The sequence below is a fragment of the Magnolia sinica genome, chromosome 17 (assembly GCF_029962835.1).
Source record: "Magnolia sinica isolate HGM2019 chromosome 17, MsV1, whole genome shotgun sequence".
NCBI classification, from domain to species: domain Eukaryota; kingdom Viridiplantae; phylum Streptophyta; class Magnoliopsida; order Magnoliales; family Magnoliaceae; genus Magnolia; species Magnolia sinica.
In genome coordinates this window covers 70,165,534-70,189,621 of record NC_080589.1, presented here as the reverse complement: position 1 = coordinate 70,189,621, position 24,088 = coordinate 70,165,534, and the positions used below count along the sequence as shown (strand labels likewise).

General features: G+C 41.1%; 1 protein-coding gene across 1 annotated transcript; it reads left to right on the top strand.

Annotated features, from left to right (window-relative positions):
• Positions 1 to 5,049: 5,049 nt before the first annotated feature.
• Positions 5,050 to 24,022, top strand: LOC131230360 (subtilisin-like protease SBT5.3). Its single transcript, XM_058226243.1, has 3 exons — positions 5,050 to 5,634; positions 8,962 to 9,931; positions 22,876 to 24,022. The coding sequence occupies exons 1-3, from the start codon at positions 5,072 to 5,074 to the stop codon at positions 23,632 to 23,634; spliced, it is 2,292 nt and encodes a 763-aa protein (XP_058082226.1). The 5' UTR covers positions 5,050 to 5,071; the 3' UTR covers positions 23,635 to 24,022.
• Positions 24,023 to 24,088: the final 66 nt, after the last annotated feature.

Here is a 24,088-nt window from a genome sequence, read left to right as displayed (position 1 = left end):
TCCACTCAGTCCATCCGGTTTGCTACCACATTTTCACCATGTATTCCCAAAATCAGTTGAAATCAGGACTTAGATGGGCCACACCATAAGGAACAGTGCCAAGCATTCCTAAAACCTGTAAATTCATATGGTGCAGCCACGTGAGTGTTGAAATATCTTGATTTTCAAAGCGTCTCTTCATCCAAGTGGTCCATCTCAGATGAATAGAAATGGCATATACACAGCACAGTGGACCCCTCCTGAAGGATTTGAATGATGGCCTCCCTATCCCAACTACCTTTTGAATTGCCCTAATTTTTTTAGGCCCATGTCAAAAACAGGGTGGGACAGGTGATGAATGCAGTGAATTTCATGCAAATGAAGTCATTCCATGTACGTCAACGAAAAGTCACGCCCCAACATGATAGCGCATGTCACGGCATCGGCCCCTCCACACCGAATGTGCTATTCAAAGCTCACCAATCTTTCGCGACAGCTGTTCATAGTAGTGCTCTAAAATCACCCAAGCTCGTTGGGACCCACCGCGTTGTATATGTGAAATCTACGGCTTAGGTGGGCCATATAATAAGAAAACCGTCGGGTGAATTTCACACATGCAACATAGACTGCCCTAGGTATATGAAGAGCAGCTCTCTTAAGTGGAGAGCGGATTAGGCCCACCTTGTTGTACATGAATTATGTATCCATGCCATCCATCCGTCCTTCCAGATCATTCTAGGGCATTATCTAAAAAATGAAGCATATCCGATTATCAGGTGGACCATACCATAACAAACAGTGCTGATTGACCATCCTATCATTACAGACTTCGTATGGCTCAACTTTATGTTTCAGTAGTGTTTATTTGCCATCCAATCTGCTGATGAGGTCACATGAGACTGGATGAAAGGAAAAACCAAATATCAATTTGATCCAAAAATTTTGTGGCCCATTAATGGTAAATCAACACTGTTTCCTTGTTATGGTCCACCTGGTAATTGGATCTGTTTTATTTTTTTTGAAAATATCATAAAATGATCTGAAAAAATGGATGAACGGTGTAGATACATAATACATACATCAAGATGGCCTCGGGGTCTCACCTAATCCGCTCTCCTTAAGTGCCACCGTTACTATGTCCACGTGATGCATTCATGAAATTCCAACCTCCTCACATCGATCGGTCAGAGCATGTCACCTGTAGGGCCTTACAATCCCAAGCAGATTGCCTGGACACCAGGATACTCATACCTACTTGTTTGGCATGTGGGGAGAGTGGGCCACGTGCCTGAATTTTGGTGGATTGATTAACACCTGGATCAAATGACTTTCAAACATGCTTTACATAGCCCCACATTAAAAGTATTACATGCACCCTTCCACATCCAATGACCCGGTTATCACGCAATCCAGTTAGAATTAGGTGAGCCACATCACATGAAACAAATTGGGGGAAAGAGTTTGCCATTGATTTTTGCAGGTCTACCATGTGATGTATGTGAAATCCATGCCATTTAAACCCTTCATCTTACCCGAAATTTCTGCAGCTCCCAAGTAAAATTTTAACTTAAGAGTGTCCAATCCCCACTATGTTGTCCAATTGAGTTTTGGATCTATCTCAATTTCGGGCTTCATACCTGATGTAGAACAGGTACGGACACTTTCATTGCAAAGATGGACCAAATTAAGAAGTTGAATTGGAGATGGAATAGAGTCAGGCTGTTAGGACCTTAAATCAGTCATATCTCACACATGAGATAAGCTCTTTGAGGTATCATATATGATTTTGGGGTAGGAGAGGCTGCTTTAGCCAACAAACTCTTCTACGTGGACATGCAATGCTGTATTTGATAGATTTCATCATATTGATGGTCAAAAGTCTCATTTAATTTTGTTTCACTATTAGTAAGTTTTAATTGGAGTATAACTTTTGATTCTTTTGTTAACATGAAAATGGCATAATAACATGTTTAGGCTAAATTGGACACTTGTACTATTTTTGGCTGAAAACCATAAAGTTTGGTAGGAATGAAGATTAACATTTATAGTAATTCATGTTTTTAGGGTGTTTGAGCTGGAGTTTGAGTCTAAAACTCTGTCATAAATTTGAGCTCATTATTTAAAGGGTTATAATTTTGGTTTTTTTAATTGTCAATTAATTTTTTTGAATCTAATAGAAATTATTTATACTTTTATCCCCATGGATTCAAGAAAATTGTGTAAAGAGTCTGGAGACCTCAATCGATTCAAAGTAAATATCTCTAGGGGAAGACAGTAGCCAACCTTGCATAATGTCCATCCTGGCGCCAATACCTTAAAAAGATTGGGAAAATTTTTATGGATAGCATGGATAAAATGCATACATCATGTTGGGCCTAAGATCCCAAGCCGAGCCAATCCACAAGGCTCAATCCATGACCAAATATGGGTAGCTGGCTGTAATTCTCCCGGACTAAAGTCTCAAGGGGGTGTGGCTTATGTGGATCTAGGGATCCACTAGGTGGGTGGATCCTTGTCCATGGCCCTGTTTGTATTTTACCAGCATTGACACAGACTTCTATTTTGACTACTTGTTTTAAAGTTTATTTCAAGGAATAATTCAGAAAATGAAGTAGATCCAAATCTCATGTGACCACACCTCGAGAAATAGTAGTGATTGAATACCTATTATTAAAAGCTTCTTGGGGCCATTGGAATGTTTATTTGCCATCCAACCTATTGATAAGATTACAAAAACTTGGATGATAGGGACCACACATATAATAGCTTGATCAAAAACTTTTGTAGCTCACAGGTAGATTTTGATGATCAACCACCACTTTTTCGTGTGGTGTAGTCTGCGCTTGATTTAGATCTGCTTTGTTTATATGATCGCACCATAAAATAAACTGTTAAAACAGATGAACAGCATGGATCTAATGAATATTCATCGAGGTGGGGCCTGCAGTTAGCAGCAGCACCATCCCAAGGAGTGCAACTTGGGTGAGATCCACGACCAGTGATTTGGGTGAGACCTGATTGTAGGGACCCACCTAGATGTATGCGTTGCACACCGGCACCGATTCTATTTTTCTAACTTATTGTAGGCCATGGTCCCAAAAAAAAAAAAAAAAAAAAGGACCATACAAATTTTAGGTGTACTACACCGGTAAGAGTGTTTAATTACCATTAAAAATCTTTTGTGAGCTACAAAAGTTTAGATAAAGCAGGTTTTTTTTTTTCTTTCTTTCTTTTATATCTTTACGACCTTATCCATAGGTTGGATGGTAAATAAATATTAAGTGGATGGTAGGAAGCTTTTAATGGTGGGAGTACAATGACCATTATTTCCTATGGTGTGGTTTATCTGAATATTAAATTGTCTTCATTTTTAACATCTTATCCTAAAATAAGCCGCAAAAACAGATGGACGGCATTGATATACAATGTGTGCATTGAAGTGGCATTTAGGCTCAGGGTCTCATCTACATTAATGGTTGGGAGGTCTCACTCAAGTTACGCTCCCCCCTCCACGGTGTTGATCCATTCTCTTTTCTACCATCATCAGATATCTTGCCAGTAGGCAAAAAAAATGTGTGAACTGGCAAAAAAGATGTGTGACCTGAAGGGGCAGTGAAAAGTGGCCCCACTTAAAATAGTTACACTTATTGAAAGGGTAGACTGCGGTAATAACTCACAACCATATTTCAAGGGTGATAACTCATCCACCCAGCACATCAACGCCATACATGCAGTGATCCAGGCCGTTCAAATCGTGGGGTCCACTGTGGAAGGAGAACTCCCCGAAAAACACACTAGTTGTACAATCATAAATATTTATCACACTCATTAGTGGCCGTGTGGCACTATGGATTTGAGGGGATTTGAGGAGATTTGAGGGTGTTGTTTGGCACCGTAGGGGTTTCAAATCCCCTCAATCAGGGTTTGAAATCCAAGGTGAGACGTTTGATTAAATCTAAAATTATTCTCATAGTTGCATGTGTAACATGTGTTTCACTAGACTAGTAATCCATTGGACATATGGCCCACTAATGATATCTTAAAATAAGTGGATTATCAATTGCATTACTATAATTACTTTAATATGATAATCAGCACCATCCAAACATTGTCCATGTAAATCAACGGTTAAAAATTGTTTGTTAGGTGATCTTGTGCTTTTGGCCCATCCACAACTTGGAATTTCATCATTTTTTGGCAAAGTATATATATCAGCCGCTTATTACAACCATTGTCTCAAAAATTACATAAGTTCACTAATTAGAGATATTAAAATTGATTTAATAATTAAATTCAAATCCTTGCAAATATACTGTGAATAGCTACTTTTGGATTAAAGTTGATTCTCAATTTAGGGTGCCGAACATAGCCAGAGGATTTCAAATCCAGGTTTCAAATCCACGCTCCCAAACAGGCCCTTGATCTGATCAAAGTGACCTTCGGCACCAATCCTCAAATCACAAGGGGCTGCACTGGACGATATTGATTGATTTACAGTTATCCCATGGATTAGCTACTGACAGGTTGAGTAGCAGACATGCTATGAAGTGAGGTCACCAAGTTATGTAGGCCCCAACACCATGTATGTTTTATATCCACACCGTTCATCCATTTGGAGAGATTATTTTAAGGTATGAACAAAGAATGAGTCAGATCCAATGCTGGAGTAGACCCCACCGCAGAAAACAATGGGAAGAGTGACACCCACGGTTAAAAATTTTTAAAGGCCGCACAAAAGTCAGCTGATATTTCTTTTTTCTGCGTTAACTTATGAACAGGTTGGATCTCAAATAAACAACATGGTGGTCCTTAGGAATCTTTCAACGGTGGGAGTCATTCTTCCCATTGTTTTCTGTGGTGGGTCTACTCTAGATTTGGATCTTACTTAGTTTTTGGGTCATGCCATAGAAGGATCTCTCCATGATGGATAGACGGTGTGGATACAATACACGCATCCTGGTGGGCCCACAGAACTTGGTGATGTCACTTCAGTAGCGAGTCTGGCTACTAAACCTGTCAGTAGGTAATCGGCGTCCATTATAAGAAGGCTCGTTGAGGATAGCGAGAAAGAGGAAACAAAGAAGAAAAGGACATGGCGGCCACGAAGCTCTTTCTTTTCCTTCTTCTGATATTTTTTTCTTCTTTCTTCCAAACACCCACGTTTGCTAGTAAGAAGAAATCTTATGTGGTGTATTTAGGTGCCCATTCTCATGGCTTCCAACCTTCTTCCATCGACTACGAACGTGTCACGAACTCCCACCATGAGTTCTTGGAATCATTTGTCGGGAGCAAAGAGAAGGCGAAAAATGCCATCTTCTACTCCTACACGAACGATATTAATGGTTTTGCCGCAAACTTAGAAGCGGAGGAAGTCAATGAGATATCAAAGCATCCAGACGTTGTATCGATTTTCTTGAACGAGAAGGTGAAGCTACACACGACTCGGTCATGGGAGTTCCTGGGGCTGGAGAAGAATGGCGAGATTCCTGAAGGATCGTTGTGGCAGAAGGCGAAGTTTGGCCAGGATATAATCATTGGGAATCTTGATACAGGCGTTTGGCCGGAATCAGAGAGCTTCAATGACGACGGAATGGGGCCCATTCCCGTGAGGTGGAAGGGATCATGCGATAGTGATGGTGGAGTTCGTTGTAACAGGTAATTTTCTCTCGATTAATTCTAGAATATCTCTATTTTTCTTCCGCTTCTTATTTTACTGAAGGGTTCCTCGCGGACTTTCAATTTTACGAGATAAAACCTCCAACTTCTATAAGCACCAGAGAAAGCTTTTGAATGCGTGGAATAACTGAGATGACCTTATCCATTATTTTCCCCATTGAAGTATATACTGTAAGGCTGAAACTGGATGTATATGACATCCAACCCATCCAACAGGTTCACTCTAATAATATATATATATATATACACACACACACAATCTAACAAACAGGTAGGTCACACATGAATTTGGAAGGTTGTGGGGGTTGTTTATTGTTCTGTATGATATAGCCCACGCGGCAATCTTATCGGCTGTTCTCCTCCTCTTCTCCTCCTTCTTATTTTAATAAATGTTCGCTATGAGTCAAACTCAATAGAATTGGATCAAATCTTTTTTTTATATGGCCTCACCACCTCTTGGGTCTCCCCAACTCATTCAACCATATATAGACATGAAGATATGAACAGGATTGTTGGAAGCACTACTTGAACCGATTAGTTGACATACAAACACCATGCAGACCTACAATGCTTTTGACTCATGAAATTACAAGTGGTGAGGAATTTTTCTAGCAGGTTTAATCGATGAATCTGAATCCCCTGCTTGCCGAAGGCAGAAAAATCCTGCTTTCCAGCATCGTGATTGGTCCACATCATCACTTACAATTGAATGCAATGCGTAATGATGTGGTCCAATTAAATTGCAAGAAGCACGATTTTCCTGCTTGTGGCAAGCAATCGAGATTCTTAATTGACACATGCTAGCTCCTTTTTTACTCAAGGACAAATAACACCCTCCTTTAACTATTACCTTTTTCATTTTCATTCAAAGAACCCAGTCAGCTAAACATAATGAAATGCAGGTTGTTGACCAATGACCATGGAAAAAGTCTTTTTACCGTGCGTTTTTAAGGTTACTCCTAGGGTTTGGTTAGAACCCATGGTGGACGGAGCCCATACAAAATTCATATTTTGAATAGGCCCAACCTAATAGGCTTGGCCAGACAGTTTAAAATCCGGACCCCAGGCTTACCAATAACTAGGCAGGTTTGGTTTTTATTTATTTATTTTTATTTATTTTTAAGAGGAGAGGCCCGGGTCAAGTTAGGATTTTGGATATTCCAGAAAGAGTCAATACCATCAATTATTTAAAAAGAAAAATCTATAACCAGGGTTCATTTTTCTATCAAAAAATGCAAGGTGTTATTCATAAAAAATGCATTTGGGGCAGATGAATGTCTATTTTTAGGCTAAAATAAGTTACAGGTGGTCCCAGATGGCTCAGAATATCCTCAGCACCAAACAATTGCAGTCACCTGATGGATTTGAATTGCCTCTAATCAGGGGTAATGAGAATGAGGGCCGAACGTCTATGTGAATTCCTGTGCCACCTCTTATTAATCCACGTCACCAGTCATAACGTCAGATGAGGTCCACTTAAAATCTTAAAATAAAAAATAAAAATACATATCTATGTAGACTTTAATCATATATGAATTTTTACATTCGGTGCCGGCTTGTTTTTCCGGACCTCGACTGCGTAGTACAGAAGGTAGCAATAGACCCTGCCGATATAGCAAACTTCGGTAATGCACACCATGATATGTGCTATATCCACATTTTCCATCCATTTTGCAAAATCGTTATCAAAACAAGCTTATGTTTGTGTTTTCCCTTCATAGAGTTATGTAACCTTATAAATAGTTTAAATGAATAGGCTGGGTTTAAGCCTTAAAAATCGAAATAGTTTAAATCTGGGCTAAGACCTACCCTAGGCCTGGCCTGTTGATAGCTCCAGTTGTGGTCAACTTGAGCTTTGCATCTGCCTCTTTTTGGCGTTCCTGTCCTAAAATGATCGGACAAAATAGATGGACGGTGTGGATCTAACACATACATTGTGGTGGGGCAGTAGAAGTTCCACGCGTTAAAACATTCCCTTGATGCGTTATGCTGTAATTCCCGAGAGACAAAGGGGTTACACTCAAGCGGAAAGACATAAATGTCCCTATTGCAAATCCTTGTGTATTTACATTATGTGTGGCTTACCTTAGTTTGGACTAGGCTCATTTTGGGTTTTTTCATAATTCAGCCTGAAATCTGAGGACGGGTTGGATCACCCGGAAAAACCATAGTGGGCCTCACATGTCTCGACCTCATGAGAACTACACATACCTTACTTGGAACGCCTGTGGTTGTGGTTGTATCCGATTCTGATTACATGATGTCTTATATATAGTTCTGATACAGTCTTATTTTCTCAAAAACACGTCACCTATGGAGAATATCCTGTCCATGGAAAAATGGACCACCATGATGATCAATTGGTTCTGAAATCAGGCCCATCTGTGCCACACCAGTACACTGTCATAACATTTGCTGTCCAGTGATATTGAGATCGTGTCCTGCTGTCTATCTGGATCGGCCTAATTTTCTTATCAGGTGATCAGCACAGTTATGGGCCACCTTTTGAACGGATAGGATTTTTTTACACGTGTGACACGTTGGTAGAAAAATAAGACTGTATCTTAACTTATTATACAGCCTAGAGTTGGGCACCGGATGACTTGACTCACCTTACTCAACTTTTCCGACTCGTTAATATACAATTCGACCGGAACAGAATGGGTGAGTCAGTCTGAACCGAGTAGGCTTTGCCTAATCCAAATTCAAATCAAGTCCAAGTTACCCAATAACTTGACCCGAAACTCAATTCGGTCAGAATCAACTCTATTCGAAACCCGACTAGATTCATATATATAGTATTTCTAACCCTACTTGTTGTACCCGCCTCGATCGAACCCAAACCCTCTCACTCCCTCTCTCATCCTCCTCTTTCAAGTCCGGTAACCACCCACCACCATCACCACCCTCTCCCTCTCTCTCTCTTCACTCCCTCCCTCCTACAGCCACCCACAACCATCACCACCCTCATCCTCCTCCTCCTCCTCTCTCTCTCTCCTCTCCCCTCCCTCCCTCCCTCCCTCCCTCCCTCCCTCCCTCATCTCTTGATCTGACTCGGTGCCAACTCGACTCGAGTCAGTACTTTTGACCGATTCGGACTCCATCCAGATCAGTCCAGCGCATACCAGACTCACATCGGGTCACGCATACTGGACTCGGTACTGAGTCGGGTCAAGTTCAGGCCAGGCATATTTCAAAACCGGATCAAGTCGGATCAGCCCTAACTCGGTCCGACTCGACTCGATGCCCAGCTCTAAATTTATTACAGCCGCTGTATCTGATCACATTAATGGATGGACCCACCAGGAAACTGATCGGAGCGAGATACTTTAAGAAAGGCTACGAGGCACGACTTGGACCAATCAACGCCACACTCTCAACAGCACGTGACACCGATGGCCATGGGACCCACACTCTCTCAACGGCTGGTGGTAGCTTCGTTCCAGGAGCAAACATCTTCGGTTATGGCAACGGTACAGCGAAAGGCGGATCACCCAACGCCCGTGTGGCCGCATACAGAGTCTGCTGGCCTAGCTGCTTCGACGCCGACATCATCGCAGCCTTTGATGCCGCAATCCACGATGGCGTCGACGTGTTATCAATCTCCCTTGGTGGGCCACCCCGTTCTTACTTTAGACACGGCATCTCCATCGGTTCATTCCATGCTGTGATGAACGGTATCGTCGTCGTCTGCTCAGCTGGAAACTCCGGCCCATATAGTAGTTCGGTTGAGAATGTAGCTCCTTGGATCATGTCTGTGGGGGCCAGCACAATGGACAGGGAATTCCCATCATATGTCCAGCTTGGCAATAACAAGACCATCAAAGGACAGAGCCTCTCAACAACAGCCCTTCCGGCCGACAAATCGTATCCATTGATTATATCCATTGATGCTCGATCAGCTAATTCAACGGCTAGACTAGCCAACTTCTGTCAACCAAGGTCCCTTGATCCTAAGAAGGTAACAGGAAAGATCGTCGCCTGTACAGCTGGATTAAGTAGTGTGCGGGAGGGCGAGGTAGTCAGACTTGCGGGCGGCATTGGGGCGATTATCATGAATGGACCCGATACCGAAATCGAGGCCCGGCCTCACGTCCTACCAGCTTCGGATATCGCTGAGGACGGCCGTATCACCATATTCTCCTATAATAGATCTACTGCATCACCAACAGCTTACATTACGCGGCCAACGACAGAAATTGGAACTAAGCCCGCACCAACTATGGCTGTATTCTCATCACTTGGGCCCAATCCAATCACACCGGAGATCCTCAAGGTTAGTAATAAAATGCTATGAATGTGGCCCACATGTATTAAGTAATCTGGTTCATGGCAATAATGGGCCACCAAAATTCAATATTTTGAATAGGTTAAGGCCGACCATAGTTATAAAACTCGACTTGACTTGTTGACAAGTCGGGTCAAGTCTTCTCATGACTACAACGACTCTTAGGTTGTCCTCTCTAAAAAAATTTAAAAAAAAAATATTTAAACAAGTGATTTGAAATTTGGATTTTTACCACAAAGGGCCTCCACGATTCTGATTTTACCAAAAAGTGGCCTTTGGAATAAATAATCTCGGCAGTGATTTTTCATAAGCAAAATTAGGTTTATTTTTCTTCTTCCCAAAGAAATAATAACTGTAAAGCTCATGTAACATGTGTCTAACATCCAGCTCATTCATTGGATGAAATCATCAGTGAATATTAGACAAGCCAAAAATACCGTCGATATAATTACAAGGTAGGGGTAATCTATAAAAATTAATATATAGCACTCAAAATATATGATACACGTGTAAGCAATGGTGGGCTGCATATGTTGGATGGCTTAGATGTTGTACACTGACATGTGGGCTTCGCAAATCTTGACTTTCACTACTTTTAAAGAAAATAAAGATATTTTTGTAATTTTATTCTTCATAAAGCGTCTCCCTCTAATTTCAGATGGACAAAGCATTCTTTGCTCAAATGCATTCCCGAGAAATCTTGAAGTAATTAGGATTAGAATAAACTCAACCACACTCATGACTCTACTCAATGGTCTGATGAGTCCACTTTCTGTTTCAACGTGATTCACACCGTATTAAGTTCATGTATTTAATCTAAATAAATAAATTTAGAGAGATACCCCAATGTTCTCAGAGCGCTATGTTATAATGCTCCTAGTGTTGAAAATCGGATACCACAAATTTATATTGAAATAAGGGCTATCAATTGGTCAATAGTCTAATCAACAGGTGGAAAGGATCTCAAAAATATTCGATTTTTTGGCAGAAACTCTCTAGACAATTTTTGGAGTTTTTGACCGGTCGACTTGACCAATCGAAGTATTTCGACCAGCCGATGGGTTGCGTAATTTTTACACGATATGTTACTATTTTTTATTTTACTTAAGTACATGGGTGTAAACGATATTAGAGTTAATGCTAGACATGATTAAGGGTTTGAGAGGGCAATGGAGAGAGAAAACGCTAGGAATTTTCTCTTGGGGCTTCGAATTGGTAATGTTTCATCTCTTGTAAATTTGTTATTCATAGTGCACTATTAATTGCATTGTGTCATGGTTTTTTTCTACAAGAATTTTTTCATGTAAATTTGAAGTGTTCTCTGTTAGATTTGCTTATGTGATTATGATTACCTTGTTTGATTTTACTTTGTGTGCTTCTGCAAGTGCCAACAAGTAGTGTTAGAAATAATGTTGGGAAGTATATCAAATCTTAAGGCAAGGTATCTATGGCATATAACATAAAGTTCAATGCAAACAAGTATTACGAAGAAAATAAATAAATAAATTATGGAAGGTGAAGATGAATGGTCTTCTAGTTCAGTAAGGATTGGAAGATACACTCCTTGAAAAGTGATATAAAATAATGAAAGAAGAAGAGTCGACTAAATTAAATGAAAACATCAATATCTCACTCTAGTTGTTTATGGATAAGGTCATCTATAATATTATAAGAGAGAAGACTGCATCTGATGCATGGATAACGTTAGAGAACATATATGTGAAGAAGTCTCTTGAAAATCGTTTGTATTTGAAACTATAGTTGTTCAATCGAAAGATGACTAGGGGGCTGACATTGAGACCCACATTAGTAACTTCAATAGGCTTGTTTGCAAATTGTCGCCAAAGACTAAAGCCTCATAACATGTTGATGAAGACCTCTGAATTGAGGGTTCAAGTAGTAGAGGGGACGACTTTGCTTCCCCAGAAGAAGAATAACCTCACTCTCTAGCCGACTGATCCCATTGGATGTGGTTGAGGCAATGAAGGATGAAGATTAAGCATGTATTTTGTTGATTTCTCTTCCAAAATTGTATGAGTTGTTCAAATGCTCTGTGTGCACTGGTAAGACAATCATTAATATTGAGACTGCTATCTCAACTCTTCATTAAAAGGTGATGAGAAAGAAAAGCAGTGAAGTGTGTGCTTCTGCAGATGCACTAGTTATGAGGGGAGAAATTTTGAGCAAGATAGTGGATCTTTGCGATCGAGATCTAAATTCAAGAGCAAGGGTAAAAGCAAACCGAAGTGCTGGAATTGTGGCAAGATAGGGCACATCAAGAAGGATTGTCATAATCTTAAGTATAGGAAGAAGAAATCAGAGAGTTTTTCTTGAGAGAACAACACTGGAATCCTATGAGTAGGGGTGTACACGAACTGAGCTAGCTCAGTTAGCTCGCTCGACTAGACTCAAAAAAGCTCGATTCGACTTGGTTCGAAGCTGAGTTCAAGCTGAGTCGAGCTAATTTTTTGAGCTAAAAAATGAGTTCGAGTAGGCCTCGGCTTGACTCGACTCGGATCGAATCCAGCTCGAATCAAACTCGGATTTCGGTGACTCAATTACTTTGCCATTGATGTTGCTCACCAAGTGTTTGATAAAATGACTCAACGAAGTGTGGCTGGTGACAAGGAAGGTATGTACATGAAACAAATACCCTTTTTTCTTAGTTTTTATGTTGCTTAGAAGGTGTTTGATAAAATACTTGTAAAACCATTGCTTTTGTTTCACAGAGGGATTTTGAAGGTGCAATCCAAGTGTTTATGAAAATACCTCAATGGCAAACCCGGCTTGATCTTAGCTCAAACTCGGCCTGAGGTGGCTTGAGCTGCTGACCGAATCGAGCTGAGCTGGCCAATTAGGCTCGAGGATCGAGTTGAGCCGAGTTCGAGTTAAGGTTAACAAGTGGTTGAGCCGAGTCGAGCTGAGGCCAGCTCGACTCAGTTCAACTCGATGTACAGCCCTACCTGTGAGGGGGCAATTACTAGTGACGTGTTGACCGCATCGAAATCCTGATATTGGCAATTGGTAGTGATGTGCCACATATCAGAGAAGAATAGTATGGTTGAGCAAATAAATCAGATTCACTTGCAGAAGGCCCGATGCATGATGAGTAATACTAGTTTGGACAAGGAAATGTGAACTAAAGCCATTAACATAGCTTGTTACTTGATGAATCAATCTCCTTATACGGTAATAGATTGTAAAATTCTAGAGGAAGTGTGGAGTAGTCAGTAGGTAGACTACTCGAGGTTGAGAGTATTGGTTGTGATATACTTACTCTCAAGTACCATCAGTTAAGAGAGATAAGTTGGACCAAATAGATAAAAAGTATATCTTTGTCGGCTATGGTGGTATGATGGGGTATAGGCTGTATCACTGGGTTACATGGAAAATCATCATTAATCATTTTTTTAAAAGGATATCTTCATAAAATAAGAAAAGACTATATAAAGCTTTGGGCAGAGCTGTATGTCATCATTAATCATTAATCATAGCGTCAAATTTGACGAGAGATACTTTTTTTTTTGTAAGGATGAGCACAAGGAAGCAAATAAGTTGGTTGTCGACATTCAGATAGATAGAGAAGAGACACGGGCTAATACCGAGATGAAGAAAAATGTACAGGAGTAGGTGGAGTGGCCACTTATGAGAAGGAATCTACCAAGGGATCGTCAGTTACTAATTAGATACAAAGATAACTCGAATATTGCATTTACCATCATTATGAATGAGGGGGATCCGTATACTTTTCAAGATGCTCCTGATGATATAGATACCGAAAAGTGAAAAGTGGCAATGCATGAAAAGATGAATTCCTTATATAAAAATGAAAAATTGAAGATGGTGGAGTTTCCCCTCGGCCATGAAGCGATTGGGTGCAAGTGAATCTTCAAGAAGAAACATGATATGTACAAGATAAGATTGATATCGAAGGGATATACTTAGAAAGAAGGTGTTCACTTCATTAAGATCTTCAAACTTGTAGTGAAACAAGTATCAATCAGATTTGTATTGTATTGGTTGCCTAATACAATCTTGAGCTGGAATAAATGGATGTAAAGACTGTTTTCCTACATGAAGAATTTGAAAAGTAGATTTACATGAAGTAAATAAAAGGGTTCAAAATACAAGGAACAGAACAAGGTTTACAAGTTAAAGAGGTTGTTGTACAGCTTGAAACAGTCACCCAGTCTGTAATACAAGAAATTTGATTCTTTGACGATGAGTCGAAGGTTTACTAGGAGTGAGTATGATCATTGTATCTAGTTCAAGATGCTGAGTGATAGAAAGTTCATTATCTTGGTATTATATGTTATTTTCTAAAAGATGGAACTATGCCACCATCTTTCATTCATAGAGGAAATCTGTACAACCAATTCGGGCATGCCTTGACAAAAAGGAGCAGGCCTTGCCTATCATATGCATGCCTAAAAACTGGACAAGGAACAACAAACTGAAAAAGAAAGACCACCAAAAGGGTAGGTAGGGAGGACGACTAAACATATGAGTCTATTAGAAGCAAAACCAAGACCCCGTCCAGCCCCAAAAACGTCAGACTCCTTAGGCTCTCAGATTCCCCATGCCAGCCTTATCAAGGACTAGGGATCCCCGAATGTGCCTAGGAGCTCCAGAGGAGAAATAAAGAAATAATTTCCACGACCTTTACTAGCTTCTCTGGCTAAAGCATCCGCCATTGCATTTCCTTCATGAAAGATATGGCTGAAAGAGATATTAAGGACACGGCTGAGCTGGTGGATGGAACCCATCCTATACCAAATACTCCAAGGGCAATGCCCAGAAGAATCCGTCACAGCATCTACAACGATTTCGGATTCAACCACAATATTCGAGAGGCCCAGACAACTATAAAGGGTGATTCCATCAAGCATGGCTTGAGCCTCCACCGAGGTGTTTGTAGCGATGCCATAATTTCTATGAAAAGCAAAGATTAGATGGCCCCTGGAGTCCCTGCAAACTCCCCCTCCTCCGCTCTCACCCAAGTTGCCACAAGATGACTCGTCTACATTTAGCTTTACCCATGCCAAAGGGGGCCTTAACCACCTGAGCACCAGAGGCTTGGCCGATGGAAGCACCTTATTAGGCCGAATCCATAGAGCTTAAATTTTCATGGTGTCGTTGAGTGAGGAGGATGGGCTGGTAGGTATAGAATTTCGAATTTCCTGTAACCATCTAGAAACCCGGCCCACTATGAAATGGCCTGATATCTTGATCCCATCAAACCGGGAGGAGTTACGACTAAGCCATAGCTCCCAAACGATGAGAGTAGGGGTCAGGCCGAGTAACCGCTTGAGGCGAGTTGACACGGATGCCCGAGACAACCAGAAGAATATTTTCTACTAAATAGAATGAGAAGGGATTATTGGGACATCAAACAGCCGGTGAAAGTGGGCCCAAACTTCACTTGCAACTGTCCCCGGAGAAAACAAATGGTCAAGATTCTCAACGTAAAAAATAGGGGATCTGGTGACCTAAGCAGGTAAGTTACTGCGATCATTGGGGAGGGGGGGTGAGCATCAGTCTGCTGCGACAGGGAAGAGTGGATCTCTAGTTCAGCAAAGGTGTTATCAGGGACGCTGGAACGCTGGCGCAGATTCTGGGATGAGGGATCGTGATCCGGCACAGCTTGGATGCTGGTCGTGGATTGCCACACGTTCAGATTGCCCAGAATAGACTTTGCAGCGAGCGAGCCTAGCCTGCTACCTGTCGAAGACCCAAGTTTACTGCCACAACACTCACACCGCGATGTAATACACACCCTTGATTTCTGGACAGTCGTGTCCACTAGAAGAGCGTTGTGCATGATTTTCCACAGCAGGATACCAATTTTGGGTCGGAGAACCTTATCCCAAGCCATTTAGTCCACCCAGGTTTCTGCCTACGCTGAAGAATTAATCCCCCGCCAAGCAGACTTCACCATGAATTTACCAGACGTCGAAAGTTCCCAGGCCAGATTATCCTCCCTGTGGGACAGCGGGACTGGGTTGTCCCTCAACAACAGATATATGTCCAGGGGGAGGATGTTGCTGATTTCCTGCAAAGTGAGAGTAGCTACCTGGGCAAAAAAATCCTTCACCAATGCCTCCCTTAGGTGGTTTGGGATGAGCCTTCCACCAATCCCGCTAGGAGGCCTCCCCACTCCAATTTTGGGTCCAGAAATTAACACAACCCTCATCGATAAGCCATTTAGAGTGAAGCATCGCCAACAGGGGAGTCTTCTACATATCCTTCCAAACTGTCGAGTTGACCACCGAATTCGAGCTCGTAGGCCTGATAAGCTTCCTAATATACTTAGTTGACATGAGTCTCACCCATAAAGATCGCCCCTTAAAAAATTCCTTCTCATTTTACTCCTAAATGCTTGCATGATGTCCTCCATACATCTAAAACCCAATCCTCCCTCCTGCGAAGGGAAACACAACTTCGTCCACCTAATCCAATGCTTCTTCATCTTGCCCTTCGCGTTCCCCTGGAAAAAGTTTGCCAGTCCTGATTCAAGCAAGCCACATGTTTCTTTGGGGATGTTGACCACTGACATAATATGGATTGGGATACTACTCAATACATGTTTGATAAGGACCATTCTGGCAGCAAGGTTGAGGAGTCTTGCTTTCCATCCTGCAATCTTAGCTAGAATTTTTTGAACCAATGGAAGCATGAGAGGCGCTCAGATTTTACCTTTCTTTAGAGGAATGCCCAAATAGGTACAGTGGAGATAGGCCTGCTTGAACCTTGTCATGTTACTGATTTTTTGGCCTTTAATTGACGGTGCTTTCTTAAGAAGGATGAAGGATGTTTTATTGGTGTTCACTCTTTGCCCAGACGCTATTTCATAATCTTTAATGAACCTCAGAAGAGCGCACAATGTTCGGATCCTGCCATTCAAAAATAAGATGGCATCATCTGCAAAAAATAAGTGGGTTAGCATTGGGCAGTTTATAGGGAGCTTGAATGGTTGGTAGGCTCCAGACATGAACAGTTTGCGGCGGCTAAGAACCTCGGCTGCTAGAATGAAAAGAGAAGGAGATAGTGGATCTCCTTGCTTAAGGCCTCTGGACGAAGGAAAGAAACTAAAAGCCCTGCCATTAATGAGAATCGAAAACCAACTGCCCGACCAACACCGCTCCGCTTGTTGGATCCAGGTAATGTGGAAGCAGAACTTCATAAGGACTGCAGCGAGGAATGACCCTTCAACCCTGTCGTAAGCCTTTTCCATATCGAGCTTCACAATCATATTACCACCAAAAGCTTTGTGGTCCAGCTCATGGGTTAATTCCCTAGCAATCAAAATGTTTTCCACGATGGATCTACCCTTCACAAAAGCACCTTGCTCTTAAGAGATGATGGAGGGAATAATGGAAGCCAGCTTGGATGCCATAATCTTAGTGAAAATCTTCATTATGCCGTTGCATAAGCTAATGTGACAGAAGTCTGCCATGGTTTCTAGATTAGTTTTCTTTGGAATAAGGCAGATATGAGTACAATTGAGTGATCTAAGGATAGGGCCACCTGCAAAGAAATCCTTAGCCGCTGCAAAAATATCGTCACTGATAGTATCCTAGCTAGCATGAAGTGAAGAAAGCACCCCCAAACTCATCTGGCCTAGGCGCACTATCGATGGGAATAGATAAAGCAGCGGCCTTAACTTCCTCAATTGAGAGCAGCCCCATCAGCTCAAAATTCATCTGGTCTGTGACAAGCCTCATAATGCAAGACAAAATAGCTTCAAGGACATCCCTAGCTGTGAAGAAAACAAACAGGTCCGTGAAAGTACTCCTCAGCTACCCTACCATATCTTCGTTCTTCTCCACCACTTCCCCATTCAACATCTTAAGGCTATTAATTGTCATCCTAGTGCGTTTGTTCATCACAGACTCATGAAAAAACTTTGTATTTCTATCCCCTTCACGTAGACATTTAATTCTAGATTTTTGCTTCCAAAATAGTTGCTGCTGAAGCTGGGCCAACTGAAGCTTCTCCTTAGCTGAATTCAGCCTTTCAATACCTGCTTCCGTCATAGTAACCAGGAGAGCTGCTTCAGCTCTCATAATCTCCTCTTCCGCCTTTTGGACATTGTTATGCACATTGCCGAAAGACGATTTATTCCACTCCTTAAGGATCCTTTTCAAGTGCTTCATTTTAAACAGAACTCTATACATGGGGGCCGCAGCCACGTCAATATCCCAGGCTTCCTTGACCATCCTTTTGAAATCTTCATGTGTGGTCCACATGCTTTGGAACCGAAATGGGCGGGGAAAATCCGTTGTTGCATCCTTGAATCTCATCAATAGAGAAGAATGGTCGGAATAGGCCTGCATAAGGTGGTCAATAGCAAATGAAGGAAGAGAGTTAACCCACCTTGAGTTGACGAGCATCCGATCAAGTCTGGCCGATCTACGCCCCTTGCCTGATCTATTATTGCACTAGGTGAATGTAGATCTAGCAAATCCTGCATCAATCAAACTGGAGTCATTAATAGCCTCCTGGAAGTCACCCATCGATGTTGTGAAAGAAGGAGTGCCACCCAGTCTCTCCTCAATGCTAACTGTAGAGTTAAAGTCCCCACAGGCTAACCACGGGCCGCTGGCCAAGCTGGAAGTAGCTCAAATCTCATCCCACAACATCTTTCTCTGGTCCTTATCGCAACTTACATAAATGGCCAACACCAAAAGAGGAGGCAAGCTCACATACGAAAGTAGGATACTAGTACACTGCGTAGATGCCCTGACTGTTTGAATCTGGATACCATGGTTGGTTAGAATCCAAATTCTACCAGCCATGGCTTCTTCTATAACATGAAAATCAAACCCTAGCTTAGCTTCCACGCGATCCCTCTTACTTTCTCTAACTATTGGCTCTTGGAGGATTAGAACCGCAACCTTATACTTTTTGATCAACTGCCGCAGGTGTCAGGTAGTTTGCGCATTACCTCACGTTCTAAGAAAGAATGGTAAACATCTGAAACCCATCCATTCATCTCGACCTTTCTACGGATATTTCTTAGCCTCTGACTTTTCCTTTTGATCAAGGATGTAATTGGCCTACCTTTCCTTTTTGCAATCGCTACTGGGATATTCGGGATCATTTCCCCCTTATTGGCCGGTTCGGATTGGTCTGATTCAGCAGATTCTTCAGAAATAGCCCCTGAATCGATGTCAACCCAGAGTTCTATACCTCTGACATCAGAAGAAGGGACAATGTTGGAAGGTTGTTCTGCTGCTGAGACAGGTCGATCCGCTACCTAGAAAATTGTTCTGCTGGCTAAGACCTAACTGGGTGTAACAACAGAGGCTACAATTAGGCCATAATTTTTGCTGAACAGCTGACAATTATCTGCATCCAGCACCATCGGCTTCACACGAACTACAGAAAGCTCTGCCCAATTCTCTCTAGTTTTGATGATCAAATTTTCATCATTGTTAAACAGGACGGGGCCTGACAGGCTGATAGGAGAGGCTTTAGAATTCTGTAACACTGAACCCTCCCTGAATAGCTGTTGGACTCCTGACAGCCAGCCCTGCCAATTGTCCTTGTATATGTTGACGAGGTGTTTATTGTCAGTTATAACATGTTTGATATCGACATATTGGAAGCTCAATTATCATGGACATTTGAGATGAAAGATTTGGGGACTACAAAGAGTGTTCTTGGCATTGAGATACACATATACAGGAAGAGGAATATGTTATGGTTAACTCGGTCTAAATACCTTAAGAAGGTATTGATGAAGTATGGGATGGAGAAGGCAATGCCAATTAGCATTCCCCACATGGCTCATTTTTTACTTTTTTCTAAACAGTGTCTTGAAACAGATAAAGAAAATCAAATTATGTCTCCTATGACTTATTCAAGCGCAGTTGACATCTTGATGTATGTCATGGTCTGTACAAGACCAAATATTTCATATGCGATGGGTTTTATTGGCAGATACATGTCTAACCTTGACAAGCAACACTGAGAGGCAGTGAAATGACTACTTCAATATATTTGAAATATACAGGACTACGTCTTGACATTCAAAAAATTAAAGAACAAGTTAGTAGGCTATGTGAGTTTAGATTACGTGGGCAATGTAGATAATAAAAGGTCGACTTCTGGTTACTCATTTGTGTTAGTGGGGTAGAGCGATCATTTGGATGCTGAGGCTTCAGTCAGTGGTGACTCTTTCCACAGCCAAAGTCAAGTATATGATACTAACAGAAGCATTTAAGGAAGTCATTTGGTTGAGGGGAATGATAAATCAATTAGGGCTTTAGCAGAAGGCCATGCTGGTTAATTGTGACAGTGAAAGTATGATTAATTTGGCAAAGAAATCGATTTACCATTCTAGAACTAAACATATTAATCTTTGTCATCATTTTATCCAACATGTGCTTGAGGAAGGAGGCATGAATCTTGAGAAAATCTACACAAGTGTGAATCCAGCTAACATACTTACGAAGGTCGTTCTTGTAGAGAAGTTCAATTTCTGTGCAACTTCTCTCAGTTTGGCAAAGATAAGTGAAGACAGATTGTACACGAGAAGCGATGATTGTGGAGTTATAATAGAAACAAAGTAGAGATGGAGGATCGAATATGGCATATTGTAGCATGAAGATTTAAGTCATAGTGGAGATTGTTGAAAATTGGATACCTCAAATTAATGCTAAAACAGGAGCCATCAACCGACAGTCTAGTCGATTGGTCAAAGGATCTCGAAAATATTCATTTTTTTTCAAAACTCCTTGCACAATTTTTGGAGTTTTCGACCAATTAATGCATTTCAACCGGTCAACGAGTCACCCAGTTTTACACGATTTTTTCTATTTTCACTTTTACTTAAGTATATGGGTGTAAATGGGATTAAGGTTAACGTTAGACGTGCTTAAGGGTTTGAGAGGATTTTGGAGAGAATAAGCTAAGGATTTTTTTCTTAGGGCTTCAAATCTGACATAGGTAGGGATGTGATGAGGTCGATCATTGTCTTACCCAGGGATAACTACTGTGAATCCATAGAGCTCTCTAGATTCCTCATAGAGTTTCCTCAAATCTACAAGGGATAAAATAGAAATAATTTCTAATAAATTCAAAAATAAATTGATTGGTAATGAAAAATGAATTTACAATCCTTTAAATAATGAGCTTAAACCTAGGACGAAGTTTTAGACTCAAACTCTAACTCGAACTCCCAAAAGGTGTGACATACTATAAATAGTGAACTTATTATTTATAGATGGTCACCATTCCTACCAGACTTGATGGTTTTTAGCAAAAAAATAGTGTCAAATTTGGCCTAACCACATTATTTTCCTAATTTTTCTAAGCCTTTTTCATGTCGGGCACGACTCCTACGACTTAAAGGTTCAAAAGTTATACGTGATCTAAAATTGATTATTTATAGTAAAAATGAAAATAAAATGGACTTTTGACCATCGATTTGATGGAATCTCGCAAATCCGGCATCGATAACCCAACATAGTAGGGTCAGTTGGGTAAAATAGCTTCTCCTACCCTAAAATCAAATATGATATGTCGAAAAACTCATTCTGATTTGCGAGATATGATAGTTTTAAGGTTTTGATGGTCCTGATCACTCCCGCCTCTAATCAGGCCTTCTCTGGTCCATCTTGGCCATGAAAGTATCTGCGACCTGCTCTAAATCAGAATCGGTAAGGTTTTTCATCTCTTGTAACTTTGTACATTATTGTTTTGTGCTATCATTTTTTCCAACAAGGGTTTTTCCATGTAAATTCAGAGTGTTCTCCCTTGAATTTAGTTGTGCAATTGTAATTACCTTGTTTGATTCCACTCCGTATGCTTCGGTGAGTCCCAACACGTAGTTGCATCAGTTTACTACGATAGTTCAATTGATTGATCTATACCATGTATCAAGTCTAGAAAACGTTTTATGGACTACCATTTAAAGATTGCTTACATCGAATGATCCAACCCATACCTACTTTGGCCTTTATATTCTATAACCATCCCTTTTCCAAGCCATGGATGGGAAGACTATGATTCATCTAAACAAGCGGGATTCTTTAAAATCATAAGAACTCTAACAAGGGCCCTAACAAATAGATGGATCAAATTGTTGACTGGACCTATTTTTGTGGAAAAAATCAAAACCATCCATATTAAAGGCAATTGATCAAATGGCTCTTGTTTGTCAGATTGGGGTGGTGTTAGTCCATTGAATATGCGTTGGAGGAAATGAACACTGAATTAGATTGTACTAGGTGTCCCAATGATTAGGACCATTATAACTTATAATGTTGTGCGATCAGTGGGGCATGTCTCTGGATTAAATAGCTAGTTGGAAGAGTGAAGGATATTGTAAATGCCTCCCCTTAGCACAAACCCACCCCCTGGTTTAAAGATACAATGAAGCTTCCCCTACATGGTCTATAAGTACAGTAATCTTTGGAAATTAAATTGGCCATTTTAACCGTCTCATAGATAACTAGTTATAAACATGTGAGCCTACCGTATATATATGTCACTCCAAAAGCACAAGAGACCTCAGAAGTCTGGGTGATCCAACCATCAAGTGACTCACCACATAAAATTTAGAGGTTTTCGCATCGAATATTTATGAAGAGGAACCCTTGCTGCAAGGTTGGATGCTATTTTAAAATAATGGAGGATCCCACTCGCAGGTGGAAAAACTCAAAAGACATGGTATTTTGGTGTAATTCCTCTAGCGTCCTTAACAGAGGATATAAAAATTTTCAAAAACCGGAGAGAAGTGTTTATAATTATCCCAAAAAACAAACAGCCAGAAAAAAAATTAAAAATTAAAAAAAAATGGAATGGACAATAATTTCTTGTTATTTTTTCTACTCCAGAAACAAAACAAATGGGTGTTTTTTATATCAATGTAAATGGCTTATTTCTTATTCAATACATTAATGGTTTATTTTATTTTTCTGTAGCCGGATATTACTGCACCAGGAGTTAGTGTCCTTGCAGCATATACCCAGTCCACCGGGCCTAGTGATCTCGCTTCGGATCGACGCCAAGTTCCCTTCAACATAATATCTGGGACGTCCATGGCATGCCCTCATATTTCCGGCATTGCCGGCCTTCTGAAGACGGTCCACCCCGAATGGAGCCCATCAGCAATCAAATCAGCAATCATGACCACTGCACAAACAGTAGACAACACAGGAGGGCCCTTGAGAGACTCTTTTTTATCTGTGGCCAACCCTTTCAGCTATGGTGCAGGACATGTGGACCCAAACCGTGCTGTGGACCCTGGTTTAGTGTATGACCTAACTAACGATGACTACTTGAATTTCTTATGCGCCATCGGATACAACCAGACCCAGTTTGCGAGATTCACTACACAACCATATTCATGTGATCCCAAGTCCTTAAATATCTTAAACTTCAATTATCCTTCGATAACCATTCCACATCTCTCGGGCCTGACCACCGTGAGCCGGACGGTGAAGAATGTGGGCAACCCAAGCACGTACACAGCCCGCATCAATGCACCGCCAGGAATTTCTGTGTCGATCGAGCCCGTGAACTTGACATTTGTGAAGATTGGTGAAGAGAAAACATTCAAGGTGAGTCTACAGGCCAAGGAAGGTGGAGTGGCCAGTGAGTATGTATTTGGGCAGCTGATGTGGTCTGATGGTATGCACGACGTGAGGAGTCCTATAGTTGTGAACGCAACAAAAGCCTGAAAAGGTTTTTTTTCTGCAGAAAAAAAAAGGCTACCACAAATGCTAGAAACAACCACCAAACAGACTGACAAACATTCACTCCACAGCTATACCAAACACAATGGAAGCAGGACGGAGAAAAAAAAGCCACAGCTGCCAACAGGAGCCAGCAACAAAAAGCCTGGAAAAGGGTTGAATTGGCTTAATGGCTTTGGATTGGGGTTTTTGTGATTGTACAAGTTCACGTGTAGTAATTTTACTATTTATAGTAAGTCATGTTTTTAAGGTGTTTGAGTTAGAGTCTAAGTCTAAAATTCTATCCTAGGTTTGTGTTCCTTATTTAAAGAGTTGTAATTTCATTTTTTATGATTAATCAAATTATTTTAAATTTATTAGGAATTATTGCTGATTTTATCCCTCGTGGATTCGAGGAAGCTCTATGAGGAGTCCAGATATCTCCATGGATTCGGAGTAG

What these genes read in the sequence shown, in the direction of transcription:
- LOC131230360 (XM_058226243.1), top strand. Translation starts at nt 5,072, where the DNA reads ATGGCGGCCACGAAGCTCTTTCTTTTCCTTCTTCTGATATTTTTTTCT. An exon ending in GGTGGAGTTCGTTGTAACAG is followed by an intron (nt 5,635 to 8,961) that starts GTAATTTTCTCT and finishes TGGACCCACCAG; the next exon opens with GAAACTGATCGGAGCGAGAT. An exon ending in TCACACCGGAGATCCTCAAG is followed by an intron (nt 9,932 to 22,875) that starts GTTAGTAATAAA and finishes ATTTTTCTGTAG; the next exon opens with CCGGATATTACTGCACCAGG.